Consider the following 26519-nt stretch of genomic DNA (forward strand, 5'->3'; position numbering starts at 1 on the left):
ACCTGTGAATTTGTTGAGTCTACACTCAATGAAGAGCACACATTGAAATGAAATGAGTACCTACTTTCATTGTTATGTTTATATACCATTTGTCACTTCAGAAAGTGTTTTGTGTTGTTATTTATCTCAAAAGTTAAAATTAAAAAATAAAGAGAGCATGGTGTCAGGAATGTTTGATGTGTGGTTTCTAGCACGTTGTTTTCAGGTTCACTGAACTTGAGAAGGAGGTTGTTCATCTGCATTCTAGTAGAGATTTGGAGGATCTCACTGAGGTGTCCTTCACAGTAATAGTGTGCACCTCTAAAGTGGAGTAAGATTCCAGACCAGACAGATAGAGAGAGTTTGGTCACAGTCAGATGTAGGCACAATATGAACACTGCACATTATCCAGGAGCATCAACCTCAGAGCTGGAAGTGTCCAACCATTTTCAGCACATTGCAAAGCTGGGCAGGAATTCTGACATCTGTATGGTGGTAGGCAGAACTAAGCAGCCAAAGCAGCTCAACTCTAAACCAACCACCAGAAGAAAGGTTTGATGGGTAGGAGGAGGTCATCTATTATGAGGACTAAAACACACATATGCTTCACTGACACAGAATCTTGTACTGTATAGTGTGCCTTCAAAGTTCACTGGTGAGAGACCTCCTTGGGCATGTGGACAGGCTTCAGGCCTGAGCTGTCATATTTGTCCATGTGGGAACAAAGGATACAGGGTAGGGCAGGCTGCTAGTTGTGTAAGACAGAGGTAAAATGTACAGACAGAACTGTAAAGATGGTCTTATGTAAAGTTCATGCACATGGTCAGGTAAGACTAAGGTGATCTTAAGGTCTACTTCAAATCTTGTCTTCTGGACTTTTGAAACATCTTGTATATGTGCCATGGGATGGGTTACCTATGAACTGAGGGGGCACCAATCTATTGGGAAGTCTACTCTTTACAATTTAGCTCTTTCCACTGTCTGCATTCTAATTTGTCCTCTAACCCCATTACTGAATGTAAAGTGACAATTCTTTGGTAGAGGGATGCATGGCTGTGGTCTGGTGATTATCACTTTACTCTTTCAGTTCCTCTTCTTTACCCAGTTGGACTTCTGCATAGCTGTATAGTGTCCTCCATGGCCACCCTGGCCACAAACTGTTTTAGTGACCATATTTACTTAATTTGGCTGAGGGAGAGGAGTTTGTGGTGTGGGGACCATTGGGATGGGTTTGAGTGGATTAATATAACCTTCTACTGTAGTATGTGTTATTTGACTATTACCATCTTCTAATAAAAATGTGAAAAATTAAAGTAATTATTAGTCTCTTCATCACAAAAGCCATGTGGTGTATTTATATTCTATTTATATTTGCTATAAAATCTATGACCATGGTAACATATAAAACATAATTATTAAGTGTATATCAGCACATTTATAATAAAAAAGAGCCACATTAACTTGTCCAGTCACTGTGTGCCACCATGATCAGGTGATTTCCACTCAGGAGTGACTGACAGTTCACTCCACCAATCAGCATCCTTGTTTGGTTATGCATTACCTTATGAGCATTGTTCACGCCAAATTTCTTGCACTTTTGATATTGGGCTCTTTAAATTTTCTACCCCTTGCACCCCAAGGCCACCATACATGGCACGTTGGTTCACAAGTGGGTATTATTAGGTGTTTGAAGCCTACCTGAGCATGTGGTCATCCCCAGTGAGCATGTCACATTACCTTTGGGTTATCTTCCATGACAGCTCAGTTTTTATTAAAGAATTTATCAATCCTGGCACTTTTGAAGATGATAACCTTTTTCACAGTCACCTGACACTCCATTTGTGTTCTGATTGGTGTTTTTTGTCACATTTCCCCGCTAGATACTGTTCAGGTGTCGGTTATTAAACTCACTAGTCCTGAATGACTTCTCTCTGCTTTCAGGCCTCACACTTCCCCTCTTGTTGTGTTTTTCAGACTCATAGACATTTATTCCTCTCTTCTTTTTACAGTTTTCTCTCCAAACATCTCTGGCTGGTCGGTGGTTTTCTGGTTATCGATGGCTCTTTGTGTCATAGCGACTGTGCTGCTCATATTGAAATGGCGAAGAATGAGAGGTGAGTCCAGAAGTGGTAAATAAAGATGACACCAGTTGTTCATTATGCTCATTTTTACAATATTCCTCTGTTTATTCTTTTAGATAAAAAAGCAACATACAAGACCAAAGGTAAGGACACGTCAGATGAAATCCTTGACCTTCTGGGATTCAGGGGAGCTCAGGTGGTGTAAAGCAGGAAGCGTCTAAAGAATATGTGAAATTACCTGACTGAATTGTTAAATGTCTTTGATGTGAGATTTCATGTGGACAGTCAGCCGACACAAGAGGTCAGGGTTTAAGGCTGCCAGGGTATATGGGATTTGACTAAGCACAGAAATCAAGGTGTTAATGTCTGAGGAAAATGGGCTTATTTGGAGGCCGCAGTGCTTGTGTAATTTATTTAGCTGACAGATAAAAATGAGAGTGAAATTAGCAAGTGTGGTTGATACAGGAAGGAGGCTCATCTGAGTAACTGTTTAATCACTCCATGTACTGTATGTAGAAAAAGTGCAATACTCCTATCTTAAAAAACAGAAAATCCCCACAAATGAAGGAGTCACAGGTCCAGATGGCTGACTGCCCACGAGGAGTGTTGGCTTCTTCTTTCATACCTACAGTATTGAGGGTACAAACAGATGGAGTGCTAAAGGTGAATGAGTCCTCATAAAGTTGATTTGTTGGTGTCCTGTTTCAGATAACACACAATGGCAATGGAGGGTTGAAGGGATTCTTCCAGTTGGGCTAAATAAGTCTTTCATCAAGCAGTGTGCTATGAGATGTCATAACTGATTTTTCATCCCACCTGTTGTTACTCCAAATATTCCCGTTAAAGTGTTAGTGGTGAATTGCAATCCAAGGCCAGGCGAGTGTACGACATTCCCAAGAACAGTGACCTGTGATGTGAGCACTTGATGCCATTATCCACAGGTTATCTTTTGACCTTGGGTACCAGACTGCTCTTGTCTACTGCAGTTTTCAAATGAATTCCCCCAAAATAAACAAGCAATAAACGTAAGTTAAAGTCTGATCAGAGAGGATTTTTAATTTTGGTAAACTGGACAGACATACAGTATTGGCAGGTTAGGCTGCTGTCTGCTTTTAGGGGCTTGAAGAAAAGAACATCAAGGCAGCTGCTTCTTTAGACTGCTTGTTTGTGGCATTTTGGTACACAAAGACATTTGGACTATTGAGATTTTATTGAAGGTTACCATTCAAAGTTAAATTTCACCATGTAGGATTACGCTTTTGACACAAACACAAATGATTGGATTCCGGCTGACATGTAAACTGCGCCCGTGTGGCTGATGAAAATGATAATGATGATGTGTGTATCAAACACTTACAACAATGTCCTTACACAGTAACATCTGCACTTCAGAATTACATGAGCAGAAACAAAATCTGCCTTTATTGAATTTTAGAACACTGTAGACGAGAACAGGCCATTCAGCCCAACAAAGCTCGGCAGTACTATCCACTTATTTCTTCCAAGAAAACATCAAGTCGAGTTTTGAAAGACCCTAACGTCTTACTGTCTACCACACTACTTGGTAGCTTATTCCAAGTTTTTATCGTTCTTTGTGTAAAGAAAAACTTCCTAATGTTTGTGCGAAATGGTCATACTTTGGTGGGTTTTGCTTTCACACGTGGGTATCCAAGTTCAGTACATTAAAGAAGGGGATTACCAGACGTTTGCAGAGAGAGAGTAAATCAGGAGATTTCCAGCAAGAGGCTAAGATGAGTTTAGCAGAGACAGTGATATATGAGGCAAAAGAGGAATATTAACAAACAAAATATCAGACAGGCAGTTGGAAACATTCAACCAAAAAGCTTAAACTGGAGGGCAGTCCTAAAACATATGGGGGACATTTAAAGGACAACGGTGACAGATGGGATCAGCAGAGAAAAGCATATGACAAAGTTTTTGAGTAGTAAGGTACAGATGATGTATAAATTAAAATTGTGTTTGCTGATAACTGGGCTTTAGGAGGATGCTGAGATGTTGTTAATGATATCCTTACAAGAGATGGGAGCAGAAGAAAGGAGGTCACATCACCAGACTGACAGTAAAGCGAGAGGCCTGGCAGATGTCTTATTCAGACTTGCATATAAAGATGATAATTCTGGAGCTAATAAGCAATAAATGAATAAATTTATAAAGGGGGTGGGAAGGCAATGCAGAGGATATTAGGACCCCATTTGTCTTAAGCACTGATCTGATCTGAAGATAGAAAAAAGAGAGAGGAATGAAGAATAGAAAACCCGGACCTGAGTAACTGGAACATTCTGAGTCCATAGTCATTCTAAATGTCACCAAGTATCTCAATGCCCTGATTTGCCCATGGAAACATACAGGCCTTCCACCAATGCAAAGGGCTGGATTCTGGAAGACAGGGGCATAGTTGTGCCAAACTGGAGTGGTGCCAACGTGTTCCTCCACTTTCCACTAAATCTACAGAGCATGCAAGACTAAGGGACTTAAAGTGGCGTCGGGGTGGTGACTTAGAAAATTTATTTCTATAGCACATTTTCATACAAACATGGGAGGAGGAAAATGAGAAAGGATCAGTACACTCTGCCACCCTCGGTCTTGCATGGAATTACCGTCTTATGAGCCTTTTAGCTGCTTCCCATGCACACAAGACGAGGTGCTCGACAACGTGAACGCTTTGGTTCAGCATGGCACCAAGACCTGTGTCCGAAGCGTCTGTCTGGAGGATGAAAGGCAGAGAAAAGTTAGGAGCTTTAAAGACCGGTGCTGATGTAAGGGCCTGCTTTAAGTCATTAAATGCAGTTCCATACCACATTGTTCGGGGCCCTCTTCTTTGTTAAGTTAGTCAAGGGCACCACTCCCTGGGAAAATCGGGGTACAAAAGGCTTGGACTTTTCTCTTGGTCTTCAGACGGGGCCATTTCAATATGGCATCCACTTTTGAACACTGTACCCCGGCCCACCAGGTAGCCAAAACACAGCTTCATTTACCCCAAAGAAACATTTTTGGATTAATTAGAGGGCCAGCTTCCCCTAATGTCCACAGTAAAGCTCTGACCTGTTGTAGGTGTTCCTTCCATGTGCTGGAATAGATGACCATGTCATCCAGGTAGGCAGCACTATAGGAGTTATAAGGATGGAGCACTTTATCCACCTGATGCTGGAAGGTTGCAGTGCCCACTAGGGATGCTAAACACAGTCTTAACCTTTGTAAACTCCATTAAAGGAACCTGCCAGTTCCCTTTTGGCATATCAAGTGTGGTCAAGAATTCAGCCTGTCCTAGCCACTCGAGGAGGTTGTCCACTTGTGGCATCAGATAGACATCGACTTGGGAGACTTCATTAAGCCACTGGAAGTTATTGCAAAACCTCCAACTTCAATCAGGCTTAGAGATGAAGACAACAGGGCTGGAGTTTGTTCTATTACACCTAGTTCCAGCATGCGCTTGATCTCCAGTTCCCCTTCTGCACTTTTTGCCTTGGGAAGTCGATACAGGTGTTCTCAAATGACCATTCCGGGCTCTGTCATGATGTCATGCGCAATCAGGAAGGTCCGCCTGGGTTTCTCGCTCACTACCTCCGGGACAGGCAGGATAACTCACTCATACAATAATTTAAATGGTGAGAATCTCGTGGAGGCTTGTGTGACTTCCCGATATGCAAAAATATTGAGAGGGAGGAGCTGAACCCAGTCCCTTCCATCCTCACTGACCACCTTGTGTAGCATCTGTTTGAGGGTCTGATTAAATGCTCCATTAGACCATCGGTTTGAGGATGATACATTGAAGTCTTTAAATGCTTTATCTTAAGTAACTTGGCAGTTTCCCTGAACATCTCCAAGGTAAAGGGCGTCCCTTGGTCCATCAGGACTTTCTTAGGGATGCTAACTTGTACAAAGACCCCTACTAACTCCCGTGCGATAGTTTTGGATGTGGCTGAGCACAAAGGAACAGCTTCAGGATATTGGGTAGCATAATCTACTAAGACTAGTATGTACTTGTGTCTTCTAGCCAAGGGTTCTAAGGGTCCTCCTAAGTCAACCCTGATGTATTCAAATAGGACATGAAATAAGGGGAATGGGAACCAGAGGAGCACAATCCCTCCTGGGAATATGGCACTCCGGGCAGAACATACAAAAGCTGCAAACCTCCTCATTGATTCATTTATTCGACACCTAAATGGACTCCTGGGAGGTGAGTGTGTGCTAGTTCACAGACCTGCAACCAGTAGGACTGAGGGACTAACAACAGCAACCGTACTTCCCCCTTGTGCTCTGCTACCTGATACAGAAGGTCATTATTAAGACAAAGTGAGGGCCCTGTGGCATAGGATGGTGAGTGCGGTGGTCATTAACTCTTTTAGGGCTAATTTTTTTTTGTTTCTTTTCTCCCAGGGCTGAATATTTTTCCAAAAACTAACATTTTTTAAAAAAGAACACAAAGCAATTGTTTAACATATCAAATCAACAAAAAATATTTACTTTTGACAAATGTTACTGTCTTGCATGTTGTATGAGCCTGCATACTCTATGATTTCACATACATATCACATACATTTTACACAGCAAAGTCTGATCTCGCTCAAAGCAGCCAATTTCAGTCATTGCCACATTGCACTCCTTACAATATGTGTTGCTTTGGTGCCTATTTTTCAATTGTCTGTTGCTGCACTTTCTCACATATATTGTTAGTGTGTACTGTAGAGAGACAAGTCACCCATTTGCCATCGTGCCATGCCACTGCCACCAAGTTTTCTGCCTGCATGAAAACCGTATTGTCACCTCCTTTCATCTTCTGAAACTTTATGAACTTTATGTATGGCATTATAGCCTGGCTCACCCCATGGGATTTGCTTCTGTTTATTACAGAAGTGAATAAAACTTTGCAGCAGCACGTACCTAAGCCACCAGGGGACAAAACACGTTTGGACCAATGCTCCCTGAAGTTATATCACCAGTTCTGTCTCATCTCTATTTGTAATGCCACAGCGCGCTTCATTTCGTCTTTCGTTGTGGGTTTCCACTTTGAAAAACGAGAATGCGATGCAACCTTAGCCCGCGATTCAAAAAAAATCTCTGCCTACCTGTTTGTCTCGTCTGACAGTAGCTGAAAGGCAGCATCAGGAGAGAGCAGCCTGAAGTACAGCAGCTGGTGATCTGTCGTGTCCAACAGCAAGCCATGCCGTCTTGTAAACTCCGGTAGCCAGATCGCTCTCAACGGATCAATGTCTGTGTATTTATCCCATGCGAACGCAAGGTTTAGTTGCCGAGTCAACGAGTCTAGCATTCCTCCAAGCACAGAGGGAATGGCTGTGACGTGACAGTGAGATTTGTCGCCATTAACAGCTGCTTGTCGCCCCCTATCCCTGGATGTCGACTTTTGTCGACATTCGCCTTCAACCCCTCCTGTCGACAAAAGTCGACATCCGCCCTAAAAGAGTTAACCAGAACAAATGCATATTTTGCAAATTTAATACTAGAATCCTTGAAGCCTACAAAAAAACTTGTAATCCCAGGCCACCTTAAATTCCTTCGCACTTCTCCATTAGCCAATTTGTTTAGCAAAGGTATCGATCAGAACAAGCAGCCTGCTATCTCATCCTCCACTGACGAAGCTGTGTCCATAACAAAATTCTCCCAGCTCAAGTGTGTTTATCATGGTGTGAGGTGCCTGGAGTTGTAGAGGGTAAATAATATATCGTTATTTGGAATAAATATATTTCATGAGTGTTCCGTGTCTACAACGATGTATATAAATGTAGGAAGGCAGGAAAATGGGACAAAACAAAATGCTGAACATATACCTAAAACAGACCCTTTTTCCATGTTATACTAATAATGACGTGGAGTGTATAATGTGTGAAGACTTTAGCTCAGATATCAAATAAACATGTGCGCCTTTATCTATAGTAATTAATAAAAGGCAAAGCCCTCACTGACTCACTGACTGACTGACTGACTGACTGACTGACTGACTGACTGACTGACCGACTCATCACTAATTCTGCAACTGGAAGGCTGAAATTTGGCAGGCTGATTCCTTACAGCTTACTTACAAAAGTTAGGCAGGTTTCATTTCGAAATTCAACGCGTAATGGTCATAACTGGAACCTCTTTTTTCACAATATACTGTAATGGACGGCAGCTCGATGGCCGTGGGAGGAGGAGTTGAGTGTCACGTCATCACACCTCCCACGTAATCACGTGAAAAGACTGTGAACACAGTAGGGACAAATGGAGGAGGAGCCGCAAACAGCGAAGAACAAAAAATTCATTAAACAATTGAGAAGGGAGTGAAACAATAAGAAGTGAGTGAGTGAAGCATACAAGCATGTTCATAAGGGAAACAAAGCACAGTGTAAAACGTAAGTTTAAATTAAGTTAATAGAAACGCTCCTGCTGCGGATTGCAATAACATATTCGCGAGATAAAAGTTTAATGAGAAGACACGAGGTATAAACGAACCACACGCCGTAGCGCAACGTTAGGGGCAACAGTTTCAACCATTCTATGATCTGCTTCTCGCAACTGAAAGACGGCACATGGCGGATGTTAGCCGACTTGCTGACCGCAATGTTAGGGGCTTCAACTCTGGCGCTGACGATAGAGATTCGATTCCCGAGAGGGGATGCAGTGAGTGTGTATGCCTGATGAGCCCAGAATTAGGGAGAAACACGTGTCGCATACTCTTTGCATTATTTGAAAGTAAACTATTAAAACCATTCTATGATCAGCTTCTGGGAACAAAAAGAGGGCACGTGGCGGATGTAAGGCGACTTCCTGACCAACCACAAGCGTAACCTGGCAGGTAACCATCCATACAGTCAGATTGTGATTCAGAAAATGAATGCCATGAATGTAATTACCACGATCTACATACTGTCAAATAAACGAAACACACGCCGTAGCGTGACAGCTGTGAAAAGCGAGGTTCACAAAAAAACAGATCCTTAACAAATTGTTATTGGTATATTTTCGATCCGTTTAAAAAAGGTTTTATTTTCTTCTTAAAAAATTAAAAGCAGTACTTCGCCGCAACGAAGCGCGATAATTTGGCTATATATATCTGCTTCTCACAATTAAAAGAGGGCACGTGGCGGATTTTAGACGACTTCATGACCAAACATAAGTGTTACCTGCCAGGTAGGGTTACCACTTTTAATACAAAAAAATAAGGGACGCATACTGCAGCGGGTGCCACATCCCAGTGCCAACACTTTGCAGACTCTACTTAAAAGACCCGCCCTCCTCACTGGACAGTTAAAAAGACCAATCAAACTAACGATGACATCAAGTATTACCCAATCAAAAGTAGGAAAGGAGGCATCTTCATAAAATGCGTGTGGCATGATTTGCATGAGACGCTGCTTTAAAAAAAATGATAAAAAAAATACGGGACAAATCCCGTCCCGTATTGGTTCAAAACGGGACGTGCAATTTCATTCTCAAATACGGGACGATTCCGTATTTTAAAGGACGGATGGCAACCCTACAGTGCCAGGTAACCACCCATACAATCAGATTGTGATTCAGACTAGGAATGCAATGAATGTAATTACCCCCATCTACATACAAGGCGAAAGTCTTGCAACATTCAAAGATGTTGGTTTGGGATAAGTACACCATAGAACATAAAAGAGCTTATGAAGCCTTGAACCGAGAAAAGCAAGATCTCAGAGATCGTAAAAAAAAAAAATAGGAGGTAATGTCGTTTTACTCGCTGTAGATTTTAGTCAAACATTACCAGTTATTTCACGAGGGAGACCAGCAGATGAACTCAATGCGTGTTTAAAATCCATGCTTCTCCCACGCTCGGTTATATGTCGCGTGTTCTCGGGTAGGTGCACCAAAAAATGTATACATTTAAGCATGTAATGGGCAAACAAAAAATGAGGTATACCCGAAGGCACTGCAGTAGTACTGAATGTAACTTTACTTCTTAAATGTTAATGTTTTACTGTTTAATAATTTATACGCTTCTTATATGTTGTTCAGATTCTTTTATCAAAATACCACTGACAGCGCAATGCACGATAACGTGGAGTGAATACACCATACGCATCCGCCCACGGCCGCCCTGGTGTGCGCAGATAGGAGTTGATTCTACAATAAAATAAAATAAAGATAAAAAGAGTAATACAATCATCACCCATAAAGCGGATAGTAGACGTGATGTACTATATGTGTACCAGATTTCAAGTCAATAGGTGAAACGGTTTGCGAGCTACAGGTGATTTAAAATCCTGGACAGACAAATGAATAGCCACGGTAGCAAATTACAGAAGAAGATTTTACTGTTTAATAATTTATATTTATATGAAATGTGCTTCTTATATATTACTTCATATTCTCATATGATAATGATGTTAATGTTGTTTATATTGATTTCTATGTTATTGAAACTGCATGTATGTGTGTATAGGTATGTATATATATATATATATATATATTTGCAGTTGGAGATCCACAAAGGGAGAAAAAAAAAACGAATCACGTATCATAAAATAATTTTATTCCTGAGCTTTCAACCCCTGTCAGGGGTCTTCATCAGAGGATAATACTTAGACTTACAAGAATCAAAGGCAATATATAGCAACACATTCAGTGGGGGGTGGGTGGAGGTGACTAAGTCCGTATGATCAAAGGGGGGGGGGGGTGTATCGTTAAATTAAAGTGCATATGTCCTTCTTAAGTTGGCATATGCTGGGTTTATGTCCAAGTGTCTGTTGATGGCATTTTCATCTGATAGCCAAGACTCGGCCAACTCTCTGGCGCTTTTTGTACTGGCCTTAAATTTTACTTTTACGTTGTCCCAGTTGAATGTGTGTCCTGTCGATTTAGTATGTGCATATATCAAAGATAGTGCGTCCTTTCTTCTGACGGCGTTGCGATGTTCCTGTACACGTGTTGAGATTTTTTTTGACGTTTGTCCTATGTATACAGCTGAGCAAGAATTGCATGGAATACTATAAACTGCGTTTCGTGTTTCGGCTGTCGATTTCTTGTTTTTAGCATTAAACAGGACCATGCGCAGATTGTTGGTGGGTTTATGTGCTATTTTGATGCCCCACTTGGTCAGGGTGCGTGCCGTGCCTTCTGACACATTATGGTGGTACGGGAGTGAATGCCAGGTGGGGTGGGGGTTCTGATTTACGTCGCTTGTATGCTGATTCCTTTGGCGCCTGCTGTGTAGACTCCGATTAATGAATGATTTTGAGTATCCGTTCGAGGTGAAAAGTTGAAACAGATAGCGTCTCTCATTAATTTTTTTTCAACTGGGACAACGTGAAAGTAAAATTTAAGGCCAGTACAAAAAGCGCCAGAGAGTTGGCCGAGTCTTGGCTATCAGATGAAAATGCCATCAACAGACACTTGGACATAAACCCAGCATATGCCAACTTAAGAAGGACATATGCACTTTAATTTAACGATACACCCCCCCCCCCCCCCCTTGATCATACGGACTTAGTCACCTCCACCCACCCCCCACTGAATGTGTTGCTATATATTGCCTTTGATTCTTGTAAGTCTAAGCATTATCCTCTGATGAAGACCCCTGACAGGGGTTGAAAGCTCAGGAATAAAACTATTTTATGATACGTGATTCGTTTTTTTTTCTCCCTTTGTGGATCTCCAACTGCAAATATGCAAACCGTATCACAGACCTTCTCTTCCATATATATATATATATATAATATATATATACACACATATATATATATATAATATATATATATATACATATATATAATATATATATATACACATATATATAATATATATATATACAAATATATATTATATATATATATATTATATATATGTGTATATATATATTATATATATGTGTATATATATATATATATGTGTGTATATATATATATATGTGTGTATATATATATATATATATATATATATATAACAGATATATGTGTATAGATATATATATATATATATATATATACACAAATATTATATATATATATATATACACATATTATATATATATACACACACATATATATATATATATATGTGTGTGTGTATATATATATATAATATGTGTATATATATATGTATATATAATATATATATATATATATATATATATATATATATATATAATATATGTGTATATGTATGTATATATATATATACAGTGGTGTGAAAAACTATTTGCCCCCTTCCTGATTTCTTATTCTTTTGCATGTTTGTCACACAAAATGTTTCTGATCATCAAACACATTTAACCATAGTCAAATATAACACAAGTAAACACAAAATGCAGTTTGTAAATGGTGGTTTTTATTATTTAGGGAGAAAAAAAAATCCAAACCTACATGGCCCTGTGTGAAAAAGTAATTGCCCCCTGAACCTAATAACTGGTTGGGCCACCCTTAGCAGCAATAACTGCAATCAAGCGTTTGCGATAACTTGCAATGAGTCTTTTACAGCGCTCTGGAGGAATTTTGGCCCACTCATCTTTGCAAAATTGTTGTAATTCAGCTTTATTTGAGGGTTTTCTAGCATGAACCGCCTTTTTAAGGTCATGCCATAGCATTTCAATTGGATTCAGGTCAGGACTTTGACTAGGCCACTCCAAAGTTTTCATTTTGTTTTTCTTCAGCCATTCAGAGGTGGATTTGCTGGTGTGTTTTGGGTCATTGTCCTGTTGCAGCACCCAAGATCGCTTCAGCTTGAGTTGACGAACAGATGGCCGGACATTCTCCTTCAGGATTTTTTGGTAGACAGTAGAATTCATGGTTCCATCTATCACAGCAAGCCTTCCAGGTCCTGAAGCAGTAAAACAACCCCAGACCATCACACTACCACCACCATATTTTACTGTTGATATGATGTTCTTTTTCTGAAATGCTGTGTTCCTTTTACGCCAGATGTAACGGGACATTTGCCTTCCAAAAAGTTCAACTTTTGTCTCATCAGTCCACAAGGTATTTTCCCAAAAGTCTTGGCAATCACTGAGATGTTTCTTAGCAAAATTGAGACGAGCCCTAATGTTCTTTTTGCTTAACAGTGGTTTGCGTCTTGGAAATCTGCCATGCAGGCCGTTTTTGCCCAGTCTCTTTCTTATGGTGGAGTCGTGAACACTGACCTTAATTGAGGCAAGTGAGGCCTGCAGTTCTTTAGACGTTGTCCTGGGGTCTTTTGTGACCTCTCGGATGAGTCGTCTCTGCGCTCTTGGGGTAATTTTGGTCGGCCGGCCACTCCTGGGATGGTTCACCACTGTTCCATGTTTTTGCCATTTGTGGATAATGGCTCTCACTGTGGTTCGCTGGAGTCCCAAAGCTTTAGAAATGGCTTTATAACCTTTACCAGACTGATAGATCTCAATTACTTCTGTTCTCATTTGTTCCTGAATTTCTTTGGATCTTTGCATGATGTCTAGCTTTTGAGGTGCTTTTGGTCTACTTCTCTGTGTCATGCAGCTCCTATTTAAGTGATTTCTTGATTGAAACAGGTGTGGCAGTAATCAGGCCTGGGGGTGGCTACGGAAATTGAACTCAAAAAATTGAATTTTTTAACAAGGGGGCAATTACTTTTTCACACAGGGCCATGTAGGTTTGGATTTTTTTTTCTCCCTAAATAATAAAAACCACCATTTACAAACTGCATTTTGTGTTTACTTGTGTTATATTTGACTAATGGTTAAATGTGTTTGATGATCAGAAACATTTTGTGTGACAAACATGCAAAAGAATAAGAAATCAGGAAGGGGGCAAATAGTTTTTTCACACCACTGTATATATGACAGCAACACTCATAACAATGACAACACAATTACATTGACAATCATGTTACGTTATTTTTAAAATGTTTCCTTTACTTTTTCATAACCTCTTTAACACACTACTTCTCCGCTGCGAAGCGCGGGTATTTTGCTAGTGTATATATATATATATATATATATATATATATATCTAAATCCCCGCAAAGTACTGCTTTTAAATTTTTATGAAGAAGAAAAGCTTTTTAAATTGAGGGAAAATATCCCAATAGCAATTGTTAAGGATCTGTTTGTTTGTAAAGCAGCCTTAACACAGCTTTTCCGCTGTTTTATAAACGAACGCCATATAAGGTCTTCCTTTTTCCTTGCTTCGCCAAGGAAAGAGCCTTTTTATTAAATCCAAGGGTTCTTCGTTTTTTTTTTTGTTTGTTTATTTATTACAATTGTTATAGTTCTGTTTGTATACGACGTTGTCAGTTCAGCACTCAGGTTGTAATATGACCAAGCTGTGCAAGCTTACTGTTAAGAATGCAACGTATAGTTGTACATGAGAAAAGCAATCTTGCCTCAAATCAATGGCTACCTTTTGTAGGTCTATGAACTTATAATAAATAAACGAACCACATGCCGTGGCGCAATTTTAGGGGCTTCGCCTCTAGCGCTGACGTCCGAGGTTCGATTCCCGTATTGGAGTGAAGTGAGTGGGTGGTTACCTACCAGGTAACGCTTATGGTTGGCCAGCAAGTCAGGTAACATCAGCCACGGTGCCTTCAGTTGTGAGAAGCAGATCATAGAATGGATGAAAATAGTTTACTGTCAAATAATGCAAAGAGTATGCGACACCTGTTTTCCCCCTTATTCTTGGCTCATCAGGTGTACACACTCATTGCACTCGGTTACGGTAATCAAACGTCGGACCTCAGTGCTAGAGGGGCTTCGCAGCGGTGAAGTATTGCTTTTAAATTTTAATTAAGAAGAAAAGAAAACCTTTTTAAATTAAGTCTTAAAAAGAGGTGTAAAGATATTGACAATAAGCTACGCAAACCCACCAAGACATGCAATCATTTAAATCAAGGCGCAAGTCGAAAAACACCATCCCATAATATTAGTTAACGATTAACACATTTGTATATGTATTGTAAGCATACAATACAACTGATAATATGTTGCGCTTATTTATCTGGTGTACTGACATTTTTTGCGCGTTTAACGGCTGAAATCTAACGTGGTTTGTGCCCTTCAGAATGAAAAGAGTTTGCATTTACCTTTTTAATAAAAGGCGAGCTTTTAAGCCTGAGAAATCACCCCGTAAATGCACACGTTTAATTGCAAGTGTTAATATGTATGCTTACACAGTATTAAAAGACAGTCAACAAGTACACAGTATTAAAAGATAGTCAACAATTAACGTCATTTACCTTTGTTCCCGCGTTTGACTTGTGCTGTAAATCTCTTCCTCGTTTTCAGTTCACGTGGAGGCGTAATACGTGATGACGCGATACGTGACTCCGCCTCCTCCATTAGAGTATATGGACAAAAAACAGGTTCCAGTTATGACCATTACACGTAGAATTTCGAAATGAAACCTGCCTAACTTTTGTAAGTAAGCTGTAAGGAATGAGCCTGCCAAATTTCAGACTTCTACCTACACGGGAAGTTGGAGAATTAGTGATGAGTGAGTCAGTCAAACAGGTTCCAGTTATGACCATTACGCGTAGAATTTCGAAATAAAACCTGCCTAACTTTTGTAAGTAAGCTGTAAGGAATGAGCCTGCCAAATTTCAGACTTCTACCTACACGGGAAGTTGGAGAATTAGTGATGAGTGAGTGAGTCAGTCAGTCAGTCAGTCAGTCAGTCAGTGAGTTAGTGAGGGCTTTGCCTTTTATTAGTATAGATAACCTCATTATATCCATTTTTGCCAATCATTAAATTTTTTCTTCTCTACTTATTTAGTTTGAAAAAATTACTACTCATCCATTCAGAATCACAAGAAAGACATTGTGTCAGTGAATCAAGAGAGTCAGGGTCGTCAGGTGCTATTGATAAATACAGTTGTGTGTCATAAGCGTATCTGTGATAGCTCACGTTGTGCCCTGAGATTATCTGACCTCATGGAAGCATGGAGATAGAAAAAAGCAGCAGACCAGGAGAGAGCCTTGTGGACCACCATATAGAATATCATGTGTCTTTGAAGTATAATTACCACAACTAACAAAGAATTTCTCTCCCTGCCAGGTAGGATTCAAACCAATTTAAGACGCTGCCAGAGAGGCCCACCCATTGACTAAGGCGATTCTTAAGAATATTATGATCAATGGTGTCAAATGCGGCACTCAGATCTAAGAGGATGAGAACAGATAAATGGGCTCTGTCTGCATTTACCCGCAAGTCATTTACTACTTTAACGAGTGCAGTTTCTGTGCTGTGATTTGTTCTAAAATCTGACTGAAATTTATCAAGAATAGCAGGTTTATTGAGGTGGTCATTTAACTGTATAATGACTGCCTTCTCTAGAATTTTACTTAAGAAAGGCAGGTTAGAGATGGGTCTAAAAATTTTCAAAAGCAGAGGAGTCGAGATTATTTTTCTTGAGCAGAGATTTAACTACAGCAGTCTTAAGATAGTCTGGGAAGACCCCCGTATCTAATGACAAATTTACTATGTCAAGAACATTATCAATTAGCACGCCTGATACTTCTTTGAAAAAACTTGTTGGTATTGGGTCAAGGACACAAGTGGAGGGTCTTAGTTCTGAAATTATTTTATATAAATCAAGTAAATCTATCCTGGTGAAAGAATTTAATTTGTTTATAATGGAGTACTGGGGCTAAAGAGGATTAGTATTGGGGAGATGTACTATATTGTTTCTAATATCATTAATTTTTTGATTAAAAAATACAGCAATAGCCTCACAAGTTTCACTGTAAGTATTTTGGAGGCATTCCATTGAGTGACCTGATTTAGCAGATGATCAATCGTAGAGAATAAGACTCTGGGATTACTAGCATTGTTATTTATAATTCTAGAGAAATAGCAGCGCCTCTCAAGACGGACAGTGTTGTTGTATTGTGTTATTTTAACCTTCAATATCTCATAGTGGATAGTTAGTTTAGTTTTTCTCCATTTGCGCTCAGCTCTCCGGCATGTTCTCTTTAGATCAGACACTCTTTGGGTACAAGAAGATTTTTTAACTGTCTTTTCAGGTGCAACTAAGTCAACAGCAGCTCTCACTTTAGTATTAAAATTTTCCACCTTACTATTTACATTATCCTCGCTATTGTAATAAGCACTACAAATAGACTGGTTGCTTAAAATGTTTGTAAACTTTAAGGCTGCAGATTAATGAAAGAAGCGTTTTTTAACAATATGTGTCTCATTAATTTTATCTATCATTATTTTTAATATTAAATAATAAAAGAAAATGGTCTAATATGCCAATATCCACAATCTGCCTCACATTAACTTTTAGTCCAATGTGTGCCCTCTTTTGTTTGTAGGCTGACTAATGTGCTTTCTCAAATCAAAAGCGTGCAGGAGGTTCATGAATTCTTTTGCTTTTGGGTCACACTGATTACACTGGTCTACAAAAAATATTTTTTGTTTGCTACTGGGAACTTCAGCAGCAGCTTTTTATTAAGTTTTTTACAGCTAATTTCATATATGAAATCAGAATTAAGCTAGCATGTCAGGTTTTTGAAATACACATCATTGACGTTTTGACACTTTGAATATCAATATAATATATCAACACGATATCTTGGACTCTGTCCCACCCAAATTGTTTTGATGTGTTTATTCTAAAAACAAACCAGAAGACGATACCAGAGACACGTTAAAGTATATTTATGTCAATTTACCTCAATATAAAAGTGAAGTCAGCGTGCCCAAAAATGTTGGAGGCACTCGCTTTTGCACTTGTACTGCACATCTGTCTCTCTTTGCAAGAACCAACAGTAGTCACCCATCATGCTCAGAGTGAATTTTCCCCCAATATCAGTTTTCCATCATCTTTATATCTTGATGAAATCTTTCCCCATACTCATCTCTGACATCGCCCAGATTTGCTGGAAAAAAGTCGAGATGAGAATGTACAAAATGCGTCTTCAGCTGATACGCTTTCAGCAGGTTCTCCACAAGCTCAGTGTTATTCTCTGCTCTGTGACTGCCAAGAAAATTCTGGACAACAAATGCTTCCCATGCTGCTGATTCAGTGGGCTTCAGTTTCCTTTTGAACTCATCGTCAAGCATCAGTTCACAAATTTCAGGAACAACAAAAACACCTTCCTTAATTTTGGCTTCACTTTTCTCAAGACCAAATTATTTCTTAAATGCTGAAAAGCATCACCTTGACAAAATTTTCAAACTAGTAGTGAATCTAACAAACAAAATTTCCTGAAATGCAATGTTATGTTTAACAGTAAAACTGACCACCTACTGCACCGTCATGTCTGAGTTTTGTCATTATGCTTTAGAGTCATATAAGACCTGGTAATCAGTAACAAATATTTTTTCAACTAATTAAAAATGTATCATTTTTAAATAAAATTAATAATGACAAGGTAAACAACTCACAGCTGTTAGTAATGTGTGGCAAATTTTTTTATCTCACTGGCATCCCTAGTGGAATCACCGTATTTATCAAAATGGTTATCCGCCTTTACTGTCCAGTGACCCTAGTTGTCCAAGACCAGGAACATCATAACTAAAAAACAGGACGTACGGTTTTCAGATTTAGAATCAGCAAGTGAAACCTGTTAAAGTAAAGGTGAAAGACTCCCAGTAGCAAAATGCTTGTTGACCAGTGTTATTGATATGAAAGTTAAAGTCACCGACTATTAGGAACGTGTCATAGTTCATAATTACAATTGACATGAAGTCTGAGAATTCCTCAAAGAAATAAAGACACATTGTATTTAGGAGGTCTATACACAGATAATACTAGAAACTGAGAAACTCCATGAATAACAACGACGAAATACTCAAAGGACTTGAATTTACCAAAACTGACATCTTTACACTTTAACAGGCTCGAGCAAAATGTTTGCTTAACCGCCGCCTTTCTTATCTTGGTGATCCGCATGAGTAAAGCTGTAATTCAGAGGCGCAGATTCAATTAAAACAGCCGCACCATCAGAACTAAGCCACGTTTCACTTAATACAATAAAATTGATTTTCCTATCACTAATAAGAGCATTGATAGAAAATGTCTTGTTGGTTAATGCTCTAACATTCAATAAGGCCATATTTAAGGTCTCGAAAGAGCAGAACTGAATTGTAGAAGCATTTAATGGTATTTGAGATGGATATTATGTCATTCGTATTAACACCTCATTGTGTGTATTTTTATTTAATCTATAGTTTGTTTAGTTTTAATAAATTGTTCATCTAGAGGTGAAATGGTAATTCAATTATTCTCATTTATGCTGCACTGTTGAGGTTAGTTATTAGAGTATTAATGCAGTGCACTTTTGAGGGAAATTTTGCTACAGAATTGTCATATCCTAGCAAGGCATTATGAAAAGAGTTAGGAGTAAAAATAGAGAGTGAAGAGAGACGAATTACCTTAGAGATTTTTTTGGAGAGAACCCGGGTGCTGAACCAATTAGGATGCAGACCATCTCGCTTGAAGAAACGTGGCCTCTCCCAGAGGAGATCCCAGTTGTCCACAAACCCGATGTTTTGTCCTTCACAGAAGCCTTTCAGCGAGATGTTTAATGCCAGCAGACGACTGTAGTACTTATTCTTTTTTTTTAATTTTATCGAATTTATTAAAATCAAATAACATTCTATACACATAACTCAAGTTTAACAAAAAAAAAAAAAGGTCAAAACAAATCAACCCCCACCCTTGAGAAATAGAGCTAGGCCAGCATTGTAAAACTTTATGCTAGTAAAGAAAAGTGAATACATAAAATAATAAATGAATAAAGATAAATAGAGTAAAAGAGGGGAGAGAATCTGCTTCCTCAATTTAAAAGCTTATTCTAAAATGTTATTGATGAGATCCTGACAGGTTTTGAAAAGTTCTGCACAGATCCTCTAAGTGCAAATTTGATTATTTCCACTTTCAAATAGTATAAAACATTGGTTTCCCACTGACTTAAAAAAGGAGAGTTAGGATTCCTCTAATTGAGCAAAATAAGTCTACGTGCCAATAGTGTAGTGAAGGCCATTGTAGTTTGTTTGTCCTTCTCCACTTTAAGCTCAAACACAGCTGTTAGGAGATTAGGAGGGATAGTGACACCAAAGCTGTCTGAAAAGCATTTAAAGATTTTGATCCAAAAATGATGTTAATTTGGCGCAGGCCCAAAACATGTGACCCAGGGAGGTTGGTGCTTGATTGCAGCGTTCGCAGGTAGGATCTTGCCCTTGTGCTCAATATATAATTTTAAGTTGGGTAATTCTATGCTTTGCTCATAAGGAGCTCGATTGAATTCCCTGCATTGCTACCTTCCACTCCTTTTCTAAGATGTTGAGTAAGAGATCCTTTTCCCACTGCTCTCTTGGATCTTTGAAAGGGACGGAATGTAAAAGTTTTATACAGTATATTACAGAAATGCTGTCTGAGTCCTCGAGAGTGAGCAATATTTTTTTTTGAGGAAAATTTGGCAGGTTCTGTTTAATAAAGTTTCTAATTTGAAGGTAGTGAAAGAAACATTTGGAGTGTAATTGTTCGTAGGTTGCAGCAACGTTGTCTATGTACAGATCTCTAAGTGATTTAATCCCAAAATGTTTTCCAGACATTAAAAACTGCATACATTTAAGAGGGAGGAAAAAGGTGGTTCTCGTGCAGAGGTGCCACAGATAAAAGCTTCTCTGTCTTGAAATGCTTCCTACATTGGTTCCATATTCTGAGTGAGTGAAGCACAATTGGGTTGATAGTATATTGGTGATGACTTGTATTTATTGGGGTACAAGAAGTACTGCAGGATTTTATTTCTATTGTTGACCAAGCCTGTGAATGTTCATCTTTTGTGTCAATGTCCATGTTTTTATAGTTTGTATGTTTGCTTCCCAGTAATAAAATTCAAAGTTAGGTAGAGCCATGCCGCCTTCTGCCTTAGGTCTTTGTATGGTGGCTCTTTGGATACGTGGATGTTTAATCTAATCTCTTAAAAAATGATCTAATGATGTATATTGAAATGTTTTGAAATAAAAAAGAGAAGCTTAGGAAGAATATTCATCTTAACAATGTTAATTCTTCCAGCTAAAGTGAGATGAAGGGTTGACCATCTATGCAAGTCTTGCTTAATTTTTTTCATACATATAACAAAATTTTGTTGATAAAGAGCTTTATGTTTACTTGTGATTTTTACCCCTAGGTATTTAAACTGATCTGCGATGATAAAAGGGAAGGTGTCCAATTTAATATTGTATGCTTGAGAATTCACTGGAAAGAGCACACTTTTAGTCAAATTGATTCTGAGACCAGATGTCTTTAGAAATTCTGTTAGTGCTGTTAGGACTGCAGGCATAGTATTTTGTGGGTCTGATATATAAGTACCATATCATCTGCATATAGAGAAAATTTCTGTTCAAGTCCTTTTCTGATAATCCCCTTTATCTGGTAAGCATTTCGACAGTGAACTGCCAGTGGCTCAATGGTGATTGCAAAAAGCAGTGGCAACAAGGGGCATCCTTGTCTAGTACCATGTTCTAGTTTAAAATAGTCTGAATTAATGTTGTTAATACAAACTGAAGCTTCTGGATTGGTATACAGTAAATTGATCCATGCACAAATGTTTGGGCCAAACCCAAATTTCTCCAATGTAGTGAAAAGGTAGTTCCATTCAATCATGTCAAATGCTTTTTCTGCATCCAACGATAATAATATCCCTGGGGTGTTTGACTTTGTTGCTGAATATATTACATTAAACAGGCAACGAAGATAGGAAGCTAAATGTCTGCCTTTAATAAATCGAGTTTGATCTTGTGATATTACCAAAGGAAGCATTTTCTCCATCCTTCTAGCTAGGACTTTGGAGAGTATATTAACATCGTTATTCAGAAATGAAATTGGTCTGTATGATGCACATTGTGATAAGTCCTTATTTTGTTTAGGAAAGACGGTGATTAATGCTTAGCAGAAAGTTTGAGGTAGAATTTTATTGTCTCTAGCTTCTGTAAATGTTGCTAATAGAAGGGGAGCTAGCTGATTTGAGAATTTCTTATAAAATTCGGCAGGGTTGCCATCAGGGCCTGCTGCTTTCCCACTGTGAAGTAACTTTATAACATCTAGTAATTCTGAGAGTGCCAAAGGTTTATCCAATTCCTCTGCACTAAGAGTATCTATTTGTGGTATCTGTAATGCATCCAGAAATGCATTAGATTGTGTTTTGTCTTCTTTAATCTCAGTAGAATATAAGGATTTATAGTAGTCTCTAAATGTGTGCATTATATTTTTATGGTCAATGATTTTGGCTCCGTTTGTGTTGGTGATTGCTGGGATTGCAGTGCGAATTTCTTGCTTGTGGATTTGTTGAGCTAAGATCTTATTAGCTTTCTCTCCATGTTCATAGTAATGATGTGTTGATTTAAAAATGAGTTCTGTTTCTTTAGTTGTCAAGAGGTTGAGCTCTGAATCCAGATCCTGTCTTTTCCTATGAAGAGCCTCACTTGGACACCTGGCATGTTCTTGATCTATTCTAGTAATTTCGTTGATAAGCTATGATACCTTCTTGGTTTCCAATTTATTTTTGTGGGAAAGATATGAGATAATCTGTCCTCTTAAAAAGGCCTTCATTCAGTCTTCTAACCAGAGGTAAGGGACCCAAGATGAAGATTCTTGCAGCTGGGGTCCTCTCCTTCGTGGCTTTAATAAGTGCTGTGAAGTCTGCCATGAGAATCTACAACTGTCAGTATCTCATGTCATTTACCCTGGCGTGTATTACAGTGGATCCCACTGCCCTGTCCTTGTGCCTCTAGAAGACTGTCAGTGTTCTTCTCAAACACACAAAAGATTTCTGTTTAGGGAAGGAAATGTTTAGGTCTCATACGTTTCAATCTCCAATCACAAATACATCACTTGGGGTTGAAGGCAAAGTGGGGGAGCAGAGAGTGTCGAACCGGTTCTGGGTGGAGATGCTTGCCTGGACCGATGGAGGTAATCCCCATTCTAGAATATACCCATTCTAGATAACTGCTCCTTTACAAGGGAATGCTAGAGGATTAACCAGAGCACACCACCCTTCCCCTCTTGTTTCTCCGCAGCCTCCCTCATCACCAAGTAAAAGACGTGGTTGCATATTCAGGGGCTTTGGCATTTGCTCCAAGTGGTGACGACAGAGCTCAGAAGTAGGGACACATACTTATTGGGTTCTGTACAGAGACTGTTCAAATACCCCAGTGTGTGAAGCCACCCTATGTCCTTCAATGACCCCCATGAGGTCAATCATATTTTTAAAGGGTTGTTCCTCAGGCTGGCTGGGCGAGATATTCAGGCAATGAGTTTAACTGAGAAAAACAGGCAAGGTGTTCCACAACCTGTTGGAGCAATCTTTATATCTGACCTTAGCCAGCACCCAGTTTTGCCCCATAGTCTGAATGCTTGAGAATGAGTTGCCACTCTGGGTCAAACATGCACCGCAACAGTTTCCTCACCTGCTGACCCGGGGCTACCCCTCCTTTCCCAAAGGACTCTACCTTTGTGGGTTTCTGGTGGGTGGTCTTCTCCCCCAAGGGGACCATAACAAGCCTTGTGCACTTCCCCCTTCCAGCTCTATTCTCTTAGCCCACCTCCTGTAAAAAAGGCAAATATTTGAGCAATGGTCTTTACAGACATTTGTCCAAAACTGAACTGAGGCGACAGACAAAACATAGTGGTTTTAAAGCTGGAGAGGGTAGATGGGTAGACAGTGTAACAACATTAAAACTGGTGAGATGTGATCAGATTTTCTTTTTCTAGTTAAGATTCTTGCTGCTGCATTCTGCACTAACTGTAACCAATTGATGTCTTTCTTAAGTAGTCCTATTAGGAGAGCGTTACAGTAATCTAGTTGACTGAAAACAAAAGCGTGAACTAATTTATTAGCATCTTGTAAATTAATAAGAAGTCTAATGTTTGCTATATTCCTTAAGTGAAAAAATGTAGTCCTAGTAATCCGGTTAATATGTGATTTAAAGGTTAGGTCAGACTCAGTGATTGCCCCTAAATTCTTTATCCCCATCTTAATTTTTAAACCTAAGGGATCAAGTTTATTTCTAATTCCATTGCTATTTCCAGGTTTGCTAGTCACTAAGATTTCTGTTTTTTCTCACCAATGCAATCACTTCCAGACTTGAGGAAATTCTCCAATGTGCAAACATTTGTGTAAAATTCTTATCAAGGGTTTCTACCTGCTCTCTGTAACCTCCTTAAGCACTCAAGGAGATAAATGTTATCTGGTCCTGGTGATTTGTTTGATTTCAGCCTATTTTAATCTCAGCCGCACTTCTCCCTCTAAAATTTCTAGATCACTAAGTACCTCCTTAGTAGTTCCTGTCATTATTGGGAAGATATTGTTTTATTCACACAACAAAACTTCAGAAAAGTACAAGTTTAGTCTTGAAAGTCCACACTATGTCACTGTTTGTACAGTGTCACTGTCCTTTAGTGCTCCTGATACTCGTCACCTGAGCACAGTAACTGCTAAAGAGTCACCCCTCACTGCCATTGATGAAAGGACAGATGCTGTCCGTTTGGTGGTGGACTGGACAGCCAGATCTCAGTGTTGAGCTTTTCTCTCCTCGTCTGTCTCTACACAGGTGTTGGCATGTCAGGGACCTCTGGGGACCACACTAGCAGCACAGTGTTAGCACTTCTGGGCTGTGGCGGTGGGTGCTACAGGGGTTTACTTTTTGTAAATATGCTCCTTTATTAATGTAATGCTGTCCCTGTAAAGCTCTGTTTTATTGTTTCCTTTTATTCTAATAAAAATATATAGAAAAGATCACATTTTCATTTTCTCTTTTTACAGTTGACATTCTCCCTGTCTGGAACTTGCGCAAGGAAATTGGTAAGCAGAATGTCTAATTAAATTTTACAGATGCACAAACAATAAAAATATAAGTGTTTTAAATTGAAAGATTTCCATGTTAAAGTTTTTAACAGAGGATTCAGTAATCAATATGTCTGTCCAAAGTTCCCCAAAAAGTTAGAAAAAAAAAAAAAAGTTAGACCGTGTTTGGTTATTGATGTGGAAGGTATGGATAACAGCCTTAGTGCTTGCCCATTAAAGGCCAGCAGGGCACAGCCACAGCGATATTGTGCAAAGCTTCCCTCATGAATTTAACACATACTAACATTTCTATTATTTCAACTAGAAGACACTTTTATTCAAAGCAACTTACAAAACAGGTCAACATAAAGGAGTAAACATCAGTCTGGAGACTTAAGGACGTGTGACAAGAGAAGGTGACAGAGTTAATCATCATAAGTGAAGAGCTGCAAAGGAAACAGATCAACACAAGACTTGTTAATCTTAGCTTAGTTGCAAGAACTCATCAAGTCATCATCAATCAGACGTGCTGTACATCCACAGGATAAGGTTGGCTTTAAAAGCTTCTTAAACACACTGAGGGAGTAAGCAGTTGGTAAGATGGTTTGCAGCTCATCTCACAAGACAGGAGCTACACATGAAGAAAGCCTGGATAGAGATGTGATGCCAGGCAGAGATGGCATCACCAGACACCATTTAAAACTAGAGCTGAGTGGCTGAGGAGTGGTCTCCATATACATAGGTGATGACTACTCTGTAGGCAAGCATTAGCGATTTCAACTTAATGTGTACTGTTAGTGGGAGCCAATGTAGAGATCTCTAAAGAGGAGTGACATGATGTGCATCTACATTTTGAATCATCTTTGGTGGCTTGGTGGCACATGCTAGTGTCCCTTGCCAGCAGAGAACTGCAGTAGACCAGATATGCCAAGACCAAAGCCTGGACCAGGGATTGTGCTGCCATCCTTTTCCTGGCTCATGACTCTCACTTTATTGGCCCTGCAGTTTTGTCGGTTTCCCCTTTGCTGTATGGCAAATGTGCAGCCTGAACTTTCCAGTTTAGCATTGGGTCTTGAAAGTGAGAGCTCGGCATGCCACCTTTTTTAATTGCATGCTAGCACTTCTAGTCTGAGATTTTTCCAGTCAAGGCTATGCACCACAATATAGTAGAGAGATACAAAAGGTCAGGTAATTTGCTTCACTAAAAGTAAGTGTCAAAAGTTAAGGGCTAATGACTTTTAATCATAATTTTGTTAACTCCTGATAGTCTATACAAAGGTAAAGGGAGCCAACCTTCTTTTCAACAAAACGTACAGAGCTAAATAAATGGATTTTGTCATTTAATGTAACCATGGAGGGTCTTTATTTCTGGAGCAGACTTCAGATAAAGTCTCTTTTAGATGAAGGGGCACCAGGCAGGAAGAAAAGAAAAATCCTAATGTCTGTCTGTGTGAGGGCAGTTCTAAGAACTTCTGCTTACTAAAACTGTCAGTACTGTATTATATGACAAATACAACTGACCACTGGTCCCTTCATTTTAAACGGTCTGCAAGTTTAGTGATGTTCAAAAAAGGACCAAAGATGAATCCTTTAACACTAGAATTACCAAAGCCTACAAAAAAACTCATAAATCTGTCCCACCTTAAATCGCTTTGCACCTCTCCATCAGCGTCTTTTGTCCTGTAAATGTGTCGATAAGCAGCAAGCATCCCCCACTGCCGCACAGTTTTCTC

General features: G+C 39.2%; 1 protein-coding gene across 1 annotated transcript in view; it reads left to right on the forward strand.

Moving 5' to 3' along the window:
• LOC114643523 (NACHT, LRR and PYD domains-containing protein 3-like) overlaps positions 1–26519 on the forward strand; it is a 179471-nt gene that overhangs the window by 17598 nt on the left and 135354 nt on the right. The window contains exons 5-7 of the mRNA XM_051926729.1: positions 1989–2093; positions 2177–2203; positions 24766–24804. Of these exons, the coding sequence (XP_051782689.1) occupies positions 1989–2093; positions 2177–2203; positions 24766–24804 (171 nt within the window). The remainder of the gene's footprint in view (positions 1–1988; positions 2094–2176; positions 2204–24765; positions 24805–26519) is intronic.

Source organism: Erpetoichthys calabaricus, chromosome 4, assembly GCF_900747795.2.
Source record: "Erpetoichthys calabaricus chromosome 4, fErpCal1.3, whole genome shotgun sequence".
Lineage (NCBI taxonomy): Eukaryota > Metazoa > Chordata > Cladistia > Polypteriformes > Polypteridae > Erpetoichthys > Erpetoichthys calabaricus.